The sequence below is a fragment of the Mustela putorius genome, unplaced genomic scaffold (assembly GCF_011764305.1).
Source record: "Mustela putorius furo isolate JIRA1106 unplaced genomic scaffold, ASM1176430v1.1 tig00001012_pilon_pilon_pilon, whole genome shotgun sequence".
In the NCBI taxonomy this organism is placed as follows: Eukaryota; Metazoa; Chordata; class Mammalia; order Carnivora; family Mustelidae; genus Mustela; species Mustela putorius.
The window spans coordinates 1,807,336-1,819,731 of NW_025421531.1; the positions used below are offsets into that span (position 1 = coordinate 1,807,336).

The following is a 12,396-nucleotide window of genomic DNA, read 5'->3' on the forward strand; positions in this document are numbered from 1 at the left end:
TAGTTTGCTCTCTTCTGCCTTTTCTTAGCTCTTTGTTTATATGTAGTAAGTGTATCGTGTGGTACAAAACCTGCATTTGAGGGAGTGAACTGCTGTTCTGATATAACCTATATTAACCTATAAAGTATATCACTTTGCCACTGTCACCTTTATTGCAGTTTCCTTTGTAGTTACCCCCTACTACCTCCTTCAGTCACCTGGGTTGGATACCTGGAAATCCTCCGAAGTTCTCATTCTTTCCCACTTGCCTAGCCAGTGGTTATTAAGGCTTGTAGGTTCTACTATTAGAATAACTCTCCTTTCTAATTTATCTCCACTGCTTCTGTTTTAATTTAAATTCTCATAATAGCTAAGTTGCACCACTGTGATAGCTTCCTCTTAGCTTTCTATCTCTAGTCTTGACCCCTTTTATTCCATTGGCCTCTGTTTTCTAAAATGTAAAATGATAGTGTTATTTCCTGGATTAGATCTTTCACTGGCATACCAGAGACATCAGACTGATTAATAGTGCCGGCTCTAGGAGTATACTGCCTAGCTCTGCCACTTACTGGCTTGTGTGACATTGACCAAGTAGCTCAATTTTTCTAAGCCCCCATAGCCTAATTATATAAAATATGGATAATAATAGTACATTTCTTAGAGGTTTGCTGGGGTGATCACCTGAGGTATTCTACATTAAAAGACTGTGATAGTGCCTGCAACAAAGTATTCAAACATTAGCTGCCGCTACCTTTATTATGATTAAATTCTTTTCTACTTTTTTCAACCTCCTCTATTGTTCTTCTGATAGATATTTTTTATTCCAATCATACTGCAGTTCTGTCAAACAGAACATTCCTCATGCCTAACTTCCACTTTAATAAGAGTCAGCTCAAGTGTATTTACATTTAGGAAGGCTGTCCTATCCTTCTAGATGAAGTTAACTCTCCCTCTTGTTCTCACAGCTGCTTAAATGTACTTCTCCTTTATGCGGTGTATTATAATTTCTTTTAAACTTATGTACTAGACTAAGAACTTCCCAGGGCTGGGACCATATCTGTAATTCCGCATTCTCAGCATGTAACACAGAATCTGCAATATATACATAACAATAAATGGCGGTTTAGCTTCTGCAGACACAAGATAAAGTGTAGCTTTTAGTCCGTAACTTCCAGGTGTAGGTTTTATTGACCCCCAAGTTCATAGCATAGTACCAGGAACTTAGTAGTTATTTGCTAAATGGATGTGATATTGAAGAACTCAAATATAACTATTTATTTATTTATTTATTTATTTTTAAAGGTTTTATTTATTTATTTGACAGAGATCACAGAGAGAGAGAGAGGAGGAAGCAGGCTCCCCGCTGAGCCACCCAGGCACCCCCAAATATAACTTTAAAAGAGTTCATTCATGGAATTTATTTCATTTTTTAATGCTATCATTCTGCTTTCTAATTTATTTTAGATTCATCAGTATACAGAACTCCTAATTCTAAAACAAACAAAAGAACAAGACCCATTGTTGCTGTGGCACAGTCTACTTTGACCTTCATAAAACCGTTAAAAACAGGTAAGTGTTCATTTTTTTTTCAATATTTTATTTATTTGACACAGAGAGAGAGAGATCACAAGCAGTTAGAGGTAGGCAGAGAGAGGGGTGAAGCAGGCTCCTTGCTGAGCAGAGAGCCCAGTGTGGGGCTCAATCCCAGGACCCTGAGATCATGACCGGAGCTGAAGGCAGAAGCTTTAACCCACTGAGCCACCCAGGCACCCCAGTGTTCATTATTTTTTAAAGTCACTGAAAAACTGACATGGAGTGAAGCATTAACTACATTTCAAGTGGAAATGAATTGATACTTTTTGTTGAATTAAAGCCTTGGAGAATTGTAAATATGTGCATTCAAATAACAGGATATTTTCTCAGACTTTTGTGAAATTAACTCATGGTGACTTGGGATTTTTAAATAACCAGGAAGTACAGTGGTGCTTTTTCTCTTCAAACTTTGATTACATTTTATACCTAAAATGTTTCCAGTGGTTATCTGCAAGTAGTGGAAAAGCAAATATTGTTCAGTGTTTTAGGTGGTTTTGCTAATAAAAATGGTCTTCTCCTATATATTGCATAATAATTTAAAAGAGAATTTCTCATTTAATAAACCAACTGTATTTTTAGATGTTCCAAGACACCCAATGCCGTTTGCTGCAAAAAACATGTTTTATGATGAACGTTGGAAGGAGAAGCAGGAGCAGGGCTTCACTTGGTGGCTAAATTTTATATTAACTCCTGATGACTTCACTGTAAAAACAAGTATTTCTGAAGGTAAACATTAATGATTAAATTAAATAAGACTCTTGTTTTTATAGATCTTAACACAAATTGCCATTTTTAAATTATGCATATGTATTATAGTTAATGGCATGGTTCACTAACTCATTGACATCATTGCTAAAGATTGTATAGGTAAGAATTTTTAGGGAATTCTTTACTGAAAGTACTCAACTTTGCTTTTTCCTTTTGCTTTCCATTCTTGTTCATCAGCCAATGCAATTCCAGCCTTTCAGGGGAATGAGTTTTATTTTAATATAGATTCAGTCTGAGTTAACAGTGAAACATGGCTACTAAGAAATCCAATTCAATCTTCATTGCATAAATAAAGTATACTATACTGATGAATAAATCTAACAGTCTTGTATGGCAAACATCTCAGTGCATGTTCTGAGAAAGACTCAGGTGTAGAATAAGATGGAAGCATTCTGTCCTTCAGACATGTGAAGGCTTTTTTCCTGAGAGAGAAGGAAACTTAACTTGTGATGCTCTTGAATAGAAATTATAGGGATCAATTCAACTCAAGATAAGGAAACATCATTGTAAACATTTAAATTGCCAAGCCATTACATAAGCTGTCTTTAAAATGATAGTTTCTCCACTGTTACATGTTCAAAGAGAGGTCTTTCTGTATTTGTTAGAGAATAGTGTATAGCATATTTATATTAAAAGGTCCTTTGGTGAGACAATCTCTAGAGGGAGTTTTCCTTTTTCCCCAGAAGAAAACAAAGCCTGATTTTTAGTTTTCTTCTTGAGAGAAAATGTGTTTTATAAAAATTCAAGTTGCATTTCAAAATTTAATTGATTTTTTTAAAGTCACATTCTTTAGAGACCTTTTTTAAATTTATTAAAAAGAATGGAAGCAGAGAAACTAGTTGGGAGACTATTTCATAAGCATAGGTTAGAGATTATAGTGTATGAGCTTGGGTAATAATGGTGGAGGTTATGAGAAATGGTTAGACTTGAGATCCATTTTGTAGGTAGAGCCCCAAGTTGCAACAACAGAATGGTCTAAGGTACGGAGTGAACCAGATGATCCCCATATTTTGAGAAAAGAAAGGAAAGAACAAGCTTGGAAGGGGCAGAAAAAAAGACCCTATTTTGGCCATCTTATATTTGCACTTACTGCTAGATCTAAGGATATATGTATATATTGTTTAACCAGAAACATTCTTCCTTTTCTTTTTGCCCAGTAAATGCTGCTACTCTTCTTTTGGGATTGGAGAGTCAACATAAAATCAGTGTTCCTAGAGCTCCTACAAAAGATGAAATGTCTCTCAGAGCTTATACTGCTCGGTGCAGGCTGAATAGATTACGTCGTGCAGCATGTCGCTTATTTACTTCTGAAAAAATGGTTAAAGCTATTAAGAAGCTTGAAATTGAAATTGAAGCTAGGCGGTTAGTTGTTAGAAAAGACAGACACCTCTGGAAAGATGTTGGTAAGAAGATTATAGAAATCTTTATAGGGGCGCCTGGGTGGCTCAGTGGGTTAAAGCCTCTGCCTTCAGCTCGGCTCATGATCCCAGGGTCCTGGGATCAAGCCCCACATCGGGCTCTTTGCTCAGCAGGGAGCCTGCTTCCTCCTCTCTCTTCCTCTCTGCCTACTTGTGATCTCTCTTTCTGTGTCAAATAAATAAATAAAATCTTTAAAAAAAAAAAGTAATCTTTATAAAGATTCTTTAAAGATGTGATTATTTATATTTTTTAAAGATTTATTTATTTATTCATTTGAGAGAGAGAGAGAGAGCATGGGTATTCATGAGGGGGAGGAGGACGGGGAAGAGGGAGAGGGTGGAGGAGAGAATCCTCAAACAGACCCCCCACTGAGTGCAGAGCCTGAGACAGGGCTGATCCCAGGACCCTGAGATCATGACCTGCACCAAAATCAAGAGTCAGATGTTTAACTGACTGAGCCACCCAGGCACCACTTGAAATTAATTCCTTAAAAACACTCAACATTTTGTATTTCAGAGTCAAATATATACATGATTTGACTTTGCTGCCTAAAATCTTATGTACTTTAATATAATCATATATATAAGAATGCCATATATTTAAATTAACTGATTTCATATAAGTGATTATCCCTGTTTTTTTATGATTTTCCTCCATAAAATTTTATTTATTGTTTCTATTTGAGTAGTGGTCTGAGCTTACTTGCTTTTCACATGCATTTCAGGAGAACGGCAGAAAGTCCTGAATTGGCTGTTGTCATATAATCCTTTATGGCTACGAATTGGCTTAGAGGTAAGTATATGCTTCAGTTTTTAAAATTTTATCCCTTTCATTATATACTTTTATTGTATACTTCTTTTGTTATATATACCTTTAGTAGGCTTTTTATTATGTATTTTTAATAAAATATGATTTCACTTATAAAGTCATTTAGTTAGCTTAATTGGTTTTTCAGTATAAAATTTAAGGTCCTGGGGTGCCTGGGTGGCCCAGTGTGTTAGCCTCTGCCTTCGGCTCAGGTCATGATCCTCAGGGTCCTGGGATAGAGCCCCGCATCAGGCTCTCTGCTCAGCGGGGAGCCTGCTTCCCTTCCTGTCTCTCTGCCTGCCTCTCTGCCTTTGTGTGATCTCTGTCTGTCAAATAAATAAATAAAATCTTTTATAAATAAATAAATAATAAAATTTAAGGTCCTTTAAAAAATGCTTAGTAGGTAATTAGATCATGCCAGTATATATTATTGCCATATCATCACATAGCAAGTAATTTTCTTGTTTTCTTAAATATGTATAATTTGGTACTGGATATAATAACAAGTAGTATAATCTTCTTCTTGAGCTTTTACAAATGATATACTAGACTGTTTGAAATATATTATCTAATTTAAACCTCTTCAAATCCCAGTGAGGTGTGTCTTGTTTTTTTCACTTCATGACAATACTGAAGCTTAGATTTTAAATGACATGCTATATGCCAATTATTGGTCAGGATGAATCTATACTTGCCTGATACCAGAGCCCGAACTTGTAACCATTTTAATGCAACATTTCTTATAAAAATGTCATCAAATTTCAGTTTTTCACTTGGTGCATGGCTCAATAATGCTTAGAATTTTTTTTTTTTAAGATTTTTAAAATTTTTTTATTTGACAGAGAGAAAACAAGTAGGCAAAGAGGCAAGCAGAGTGAGAGGGAGAAGCAGGCTCCCCGCCGAACAAAGAGCCTTATGTAGGGCTCAATCTCAAGACCCTGAGCCAAGACCTGAGCTGAAGGCAGAGGCTTAACCCACTGAACCACCATGTTCCCCAATACTTAGAATTTTAAAACTAACTTAATGTGGGAGACCTGGGAGGCTCAGTCGTTAAGCGTCTTTCTTAGGCTCAGGTCATGATCCCAGGGTCCTGGGATAGAGCCCTGCATCGGGCTCCCTGCTCTATGGGAAACCTGCTTCTCCCTCTCCCTTTTCCCTGGCTTGTGTTCCCTCTGTAGCTGTCTCTCTCTCTCTCTCTCATAAATAAATAAATAATCTTTAAAAAAAAACAACTAAATGAAAAAGACAGTAATAGTTGACTACTAAAAATATGATTCTATTTTTAAAATGCTCCCTATTTCCAGTTTTCTTTTGTCTTTTACTGGTATACTTTTACATTTTCTTTAGGCTTTTTGCCATTGTCATTTGGGATATTCTATTCTTCAGTTTATTCCAGATGTTAGAGTACAATGGTCTTTGGGACTGAAAGGAATTATTAACAGTATTTGGCTTTTATTTATCAAGAAATTGAGGCCCAAAGAGAACAAATGATAAGCTTTCTGTGGTCACACAGTTTGATAGTATCTTACTGAGTTTTCTTATTTCAATTTAGTATGCTTTTGTTAATCAGAAAATTACATATCAACTAGCTCTGCTTTCACAGTCAAATAATTCTGGAACCTTAATTGAAGTAGAAACCCTCTATTTGGGCCAAGATAAAAAAACAAGAGAATTAGGCAGAAACTTGCAATGCCTTTCACAACTTCTGCTTAGGAGCACCTGGGTGGTTCAGTTGTTTAAGTGTCTGCCTTCAACTCAAGTCATGATCTCAAGACCCTGGGATTGAGTCCCGCATCAAGGTCCCTACTCAGTGGGGAGTCTGCTTCTCCCTCTGCCTCTGCTTCCCTGGCTTGTGCTGTTTCTCTCACTCACTTGCTCTCAAATAAATAAATTAAATCTTTAAAAATAAACAAAAAATAAAACATCTGTTTAGATGTAGTAGGTATCCTTCCATCTGTATTCCACTGGCCAGAGTGCATTATTTGGCCAAACACAAATGAGGTAGGAATATTATCCTCCATGGACAGAGCAAGTCCATGTCAGTTGGTGGGAATGTACACTCTTTTTTAGATAGGAGGTATGAGTACCTGTGAACACCTTAAGGTTCTAGTGGTGGGCATGACCTTCGAGGATTTTAAGAAAACATCAAAGGAAAAAAAGTAGGTAAATATAAAGTTTTTCTATTTTTTTTTATTTTTTTAAAGATTTTATTTATTTATTTGACAGACAGAGATCACAAGTAGATAGAGAGGCAGGCAGAGAGAGAAGGGGAAGCAGGCTCCCTGTGGAGCAGAGAGCCCGATGCGGGGCTCGATCCCAGGACTCTAGGATCATGACCTGAGCCAAAGGCAGAGGCTTTAACCCACTGAGCCACCCAGGCACCCCAAAGTTTTTCCATTTTGACATATATTTACCATGCTTTTATCTCTACAATTGGTCAATGTAAGCTTATAAGATATAACCTGATATGGTTTTAGTTTTTTCTAATTACTTTAAAAATCATTAATAATAAACATGTTGGTGTTAAGTTAATTTCATATTTAAATCAATTATGTTATACACAACTAATGAATCATTGAACACTACATCAAAAACTAATGTACTATACAGTGGCTAACAGGACATAATAAAAAATATTGTTAAAAATCAGTTATAAACAGGGGCGCCTGGGTGGCTCAGTGGGTTAAGCTGCTGCTTTTGGCTCAGGTCATAATCCTAGAGTCCTGGGCTGGAGCCCCACATCAGGCTCTCTGCTCAGCAGGGAGCCTGCTTCCTCCTCTCTCTGCCTGCCTCTCTGCCTGCTTGTGATCTCTCTCTCTTTCAAATAAATAAATAAAATCTTAAAAAAAAAATCAATTATAAACAGATCTGAACTTTCCAAATTATTATGTTAGATTATTTGCAGATGGGTTTCCACTTGTTAACTCTTAAAAATTTTTGAATATTTAAGTTTCTGTTGTACCTTCATGATATACTTAGTAGGATAATTAAAATTGAATTTGAGCAACATGCCTACATTTGATAGTTCTTTAAAGGAAAATTAAATGTAAATATGGTTTGTCAGATGATTTTTAAGAATTTAACTTAGTCCTGAGCTTTTGCCTTTTTTCATCGTACATCATATACACTAAGGAATGCACAAAGCATACACAGTTTTTTGTTTTTTTTAGCAAATATCCATGTTATTTCCATACTACTTAGAAAATAGAACATTGCCAAATCCTTAGACAATTATAGTCTGCTCGCCCCCTATTGTATCCTTTTGCTTCATGAAAGTCACATAGTTTTTAATTTCTTTTCAGACAATTTTTGGAGAACTCCTATCTTTGGAAGACAATAGTGATGTCATGGGGTTGGCTGTGTTCATTCTGAATCGCTTACTTTGGAATCCTGATATAGCCGCTGAGTACAGACACCCCACTGTTCCTCATCTGTATAGAGATGGTGAGTAGTTCTGCCTCCATTGCATTCTTTCCACACTATGCATAAATGGCTTCTTCTTATTATTCTTTCTGGTCTCTGTTTAAATTTTACCTTCTTAGAGATGCCAATATAAATAGTTCCTCTCTCCACTATCCACCCTTTCTTTTCACCCATCATTCCCCATCACTTTCTCCATCACTATAATTATTTTTACCTTTTTGTTCTCTCTACCCACGCTCTCCTCACAAGTAGGCTATAAGCCCTGTGGAGATCATATTTCTTTTAGCTTGTTAACTATATATGTGGCATCTAGGATGCTGCCTGCATAGAGTAGGTACTTATTAAAAATTTGTTGCATGAGATAGACTAAATCACTTTTTTAAGGATTTTATTTGTTTATTTGACAGAGAGGGAGATCACAAGTAGGCAGAGAGGCTGACAGAGAGAGGGGGAAGCAGGCTCCCTGCTTAGCAGAGAGCCCGATGTTGAACTCAAGCCCAAAACCCTGAGATCATGACCTGAGCTGAAAGCAGAGGCTTAACCCACTGAACCACCCAGGCGCCCCAGACTAAATCACTTGATATCTCTGTGCCTCTGCTTCCTCCTCCATGAGCTGGAAATATTGGAAACATAGAGTTTTATGAATATTACATGAATTCATACATTTAAAACACTAAAAAACAAATAATGCTCTATTTGTGCTTACTATTAATTTTATTAGTACATTATCATATTTTAAGGTGAAGCTTTTCTTTCACAGATTAACTTGCTATGTTTTTTGTACTTAAGGTCATGAAGAAGCTTTGTCTAAGTTTACATTGAAAAAGTTATTGCTGTTGGTTTGTTTCCTTGATTATGCTAAAATATCCAAACTTATTGATCATGACCCTTGTCTCTTCTGTAAAGATGCTGAATTCAAGGTATAGTTTTCATTTTCTCTTTTAGAGTTCACATTTAAGACTTTTACTTGTTTTTATTGTGTATTTTCTCTTTTAAAACTTCTAAGTTTCCCAAAGAAGAGTACTCTGGAGTAGAATAGGATAGGAATACTTATCTAGTCTGTCTTATTAATAGTTCTAACCCTGCCTAACTTATTGGTTGACTTTTTACCAACACAATACCCTATGAAGTTTTGTTGATTTGAGAATTCTGAGGAATTAACTGGGTAGAGGGATTGGGATTTCTTTCCTAATGTAGCATACTATCAAATGAAGACTAATTTTTGGAGTCTGTTGTTAATTATGAGCAATTTTTTAAAAGGCCTTAAATTGGAAATAGATGTACATTATAACCATATGATATGAAACTGACTTTTTTATGCCACCATTAATTTGATTTCATTTCTATATGCGCAGAATAACAATTTGTTGTTATTATAAACAAAATTATAATCTTGGGATTTAATACCTGCAACTTGTTTCTCCACAGACTAGTAAAGACATTCTTTTGGCTTTTTCACGAGACTTCCTAAGTGGTGAAGGTGATCTTTCCCGTCACCTTAGCTTATTGGGATTACCTGTTAACCATGTTCAGACACCATTTGATGAATTTGATTTTGCTGTTACAAATCTTGCTGTAGACTTGCAGTGTGGGGTGCGTCTTGTGTAAGTATGAGAAATAAGAATTATTTTACTTAATGGAATAGACTAAAATTTTCTGCTAAACACTTTTTTTTTAAATTTACATAGTCTTTCTTGCTCTTCCTTTTTTAAAAAATTTATTTATTTGAGAGAGAGAGAGAGTTGGGGGAGGAGGTAGGGGAAGAGGGAGAGAATACTCTTGCAGACTCTGCTGAGCACAGAGCCCAACATGGGGCTCAATCTCACAACCCTCAGATCATAACCTGAACCAAAATCGAGAGTCGGACACTTAACCTAACTGAGCCACTCAGGCGCCCCTCTTTCTTGCTCTTTCATATGATGCAGTAAATTTTTTTAGGGTAAAAAGGACTGGGACAAGTATGTGCAGCACCTTTGTAAAATAGTGTCAATTTTAGGTCTAGAAATCTTGTCTCCTGTGCACATTTTTTTTTTCATGCTGACAGTGACAAAGGTCTGTGAGTAGTAACCAGTGATGCCCTAGAACAGAAGCTGAGACAAGCATGGAACCATTTAAAATATCAAACATTTAAGTAACACGTTATGGTGACAGGGTTTCATAAATACTGTTATTACTTGGGACCAATTCTAGTTGCATTATTAACCTTGTTTTACACAGGAGGAAAAGCAGGCTAGAGAAGTAACAGAATGTTTTATATCATGATATTGAGACATAAACTCAGGATGTCTGGCTTCAAACCATACAACACTTCGTAACAAACCAGAATCATCAAAATTGGCTTTTGTAGGAGTCCAGTGAATTAGCAGTTCCTGCTTTGGCAGGAGTGACCATGAGCACTGTAGTACAGTTGGCCTCTTCGGGATATCTGCATTGGAGACATTTGTCTTGTTTCTACGAAAGTCTCTAATTTACATTACATTTGACATATGTGAGGAAGGGATCTCTGGAACTTTATGAATCCCTAGTTCTTCAAAAACAACATACATGTCATTTGCTTCCTTCTAAATTAAATTTCCATATTCTTTTCTGATTATATGTTCTCACGACAAAGTAATGGTCTTTTGAACTTTTCTGTAGTTATTTATCACTTGAGTAATTTCCATACAGTCTAGAGAATTTGCTGAAAATGTTTCACATGTTATTTTTATATTTGTTTAATTTATTCATTTCATGCATCCAAGCCACTACATGTGTTTCCTGGCCAATAGGAATTCACGTTTTTAGACTTTCTCCACTTTCCAGGAGGGGCACTGACTGGTTTTATGTTCACTGCTATTTTCCACAATAAAAGACATTTTTTAGGTTTTTACGAGAATTACTAAGGACTTAGCTGCGTTGGATATTGATGCTTTTTTGTTGGTCAGGGATTCTAACTAGTTAAGAGACTTGATTTTGCATACCAGATTTCTACTTTCTTCAGTGTCAGCAAAATGATCATGAATCTTCAAGGTCATTTGAGAATGCTTGAGAATGGTTAATCTACTGATGCCATAGGTAATGGGTTGGCCTACTGTTGCAGAAATACTTCATATGTTGATTGAGTGGTTAGTCTGGAATGATCTTGAGTAACTTTCTAATAACCTTTAGAAATTATTGTTATATAAATAGTTCTCCAAATTTCAGTTCTATAAGCAATTCTGCCAAATTTTAGCTAAATTTTTAGCTGCCAAATTTTTTTTTTTTAGGTCAAAAGAATACTACTTTGTGATATATAGAAATTTTACAAAATTTAAGTTTCATTGTCCATAAAGTTTTATTTGAACATAGCACATGGTTTATGGCTGCTTTTTCATCACAGAAGTGATTTGAACTGTTGAGATAGAAACAATATAGCCCACAAAGCTTAAAGTATTTACTAGATAAACCTTTACAGAAAAATTTTGCCGGGGCACCTGGGTGGCTTGGTGGGTTAAAGCCTCTGCCTTTGGCTCAGGTCATGATCCCAGGGTCCTGGGATCAAGCCCCACATCAGGCAGAGAGCCTGCTTCCTCCTCTCTCTCTCTGCCTGCCTCTCTGCCTACTTGTGATCTGTCAAATAAATTAATAAATAAATCTTAAAAAAAAAAAAAAAAAAAGAAGAAAAGAAAAATTTTGCCGACTCCTGACCCAGCTAATTACATGTGGTGCTGTCCTTTTCCTTTTTCCTGTGAGAGATCATACTTAGTTAATACTGCATAAATACAGCTTTTGCTGAATTTCAGAATCTTCCTATCTGGTTTCTCATAGAGATGAAAGCCTTCTTCTACTTTGAATCTATCATCAGAGAGACCAAATTGTTTGGATCTCTCAGTTGAATTAGGAATAATCAATAATCTGTTGGGGTTTGCTTTTTCTGTAAAAATACTGATTATTGTCTAGTAGATAAAATACTAGTAATATAGATGATATTAGAGGTTTGAATTTAAGTTGTAGTATATATGTCTTTTTAAGGTAGGCACTCAAATATTTTTATAATAATCTGGCATAGATATAATAGAATGGCTTCTGAATCTGATAAAACTGAGTTTTAGTTCATATTAATAACTAAGTGACTATAGGCAGTTTACTAAATTCCTTTGGGCTTTGGTTTCTTCATCTGAAGAAAAAAAACAACAACAATAATAGTGCCTGATTGTGGAACTTGCTATGAGGACTAAAATAAGAAAAGAAAGCACTTGCTTGATGTGTAGAATATAGTAGTCCCTCCACAAATATACTTTCTCCCTTCCTTTCCCTTTCTTTTCTCCTATAGAACTCTATTATTTTGTTCATGTGTGCATTTGTATATGTCTCATCTTTTTTTCTTACATTCTGTTCATAAACCTCAAACTTCAGGCTTAAAATGAAAAAATGACTCTTATTTGCTAA

General features: G+C 35.7%; 1 protein-coding gene across 3 annotated transcripts in view; it reads left to right on the forward strand.

Annotated features, from left to right (window-relative positions):
• The window catches only part of ASPM (assembly factor for spindle microtubules), a 63,188-nt gene that overhangs the window by 12,696 nt on the left and 38,096 nt on the right, over nucleotides 1-12,396 (forward strand). For all 3 annotated transcript variants that reach the window (XM_045086993.1, XM_045086991.1, XM_045086992.1), the window contains exons 4-10: nucleotides 1,444-1,548; nucleotides 2,152-2,298; nucleotides 3,498-3,743; nucleotides 4,484-4,551; nucleotides 7,869-8,010; nucleotides 8,779-8,909; nucleotides 9,418-9,593. In XM_045086993.1, coding sequence (XP_044942928.1) covers nucleotides 1,444-1,548; nucleotides 2,152-2,298; nucleotides 3,498-3,743; nucleotides 4,484-4,551; nucleotides 7,869-8,010; nucleotides 8,779-8,909; nucleotides 9,418-9,593 — 1,015 coding nt within the window. The remainder of the gene's footprint in view (nucleotides 1-1,443; nucleotides 1,549-2,151; nucleotides 2,299-3,497; nucleotides 3,744-4,483; nucleotides 4,552-7,868; nucleotides 8,011-8,778; nucleotides 8,910-9,417; nucleotides 9,594-12,396) is intronic.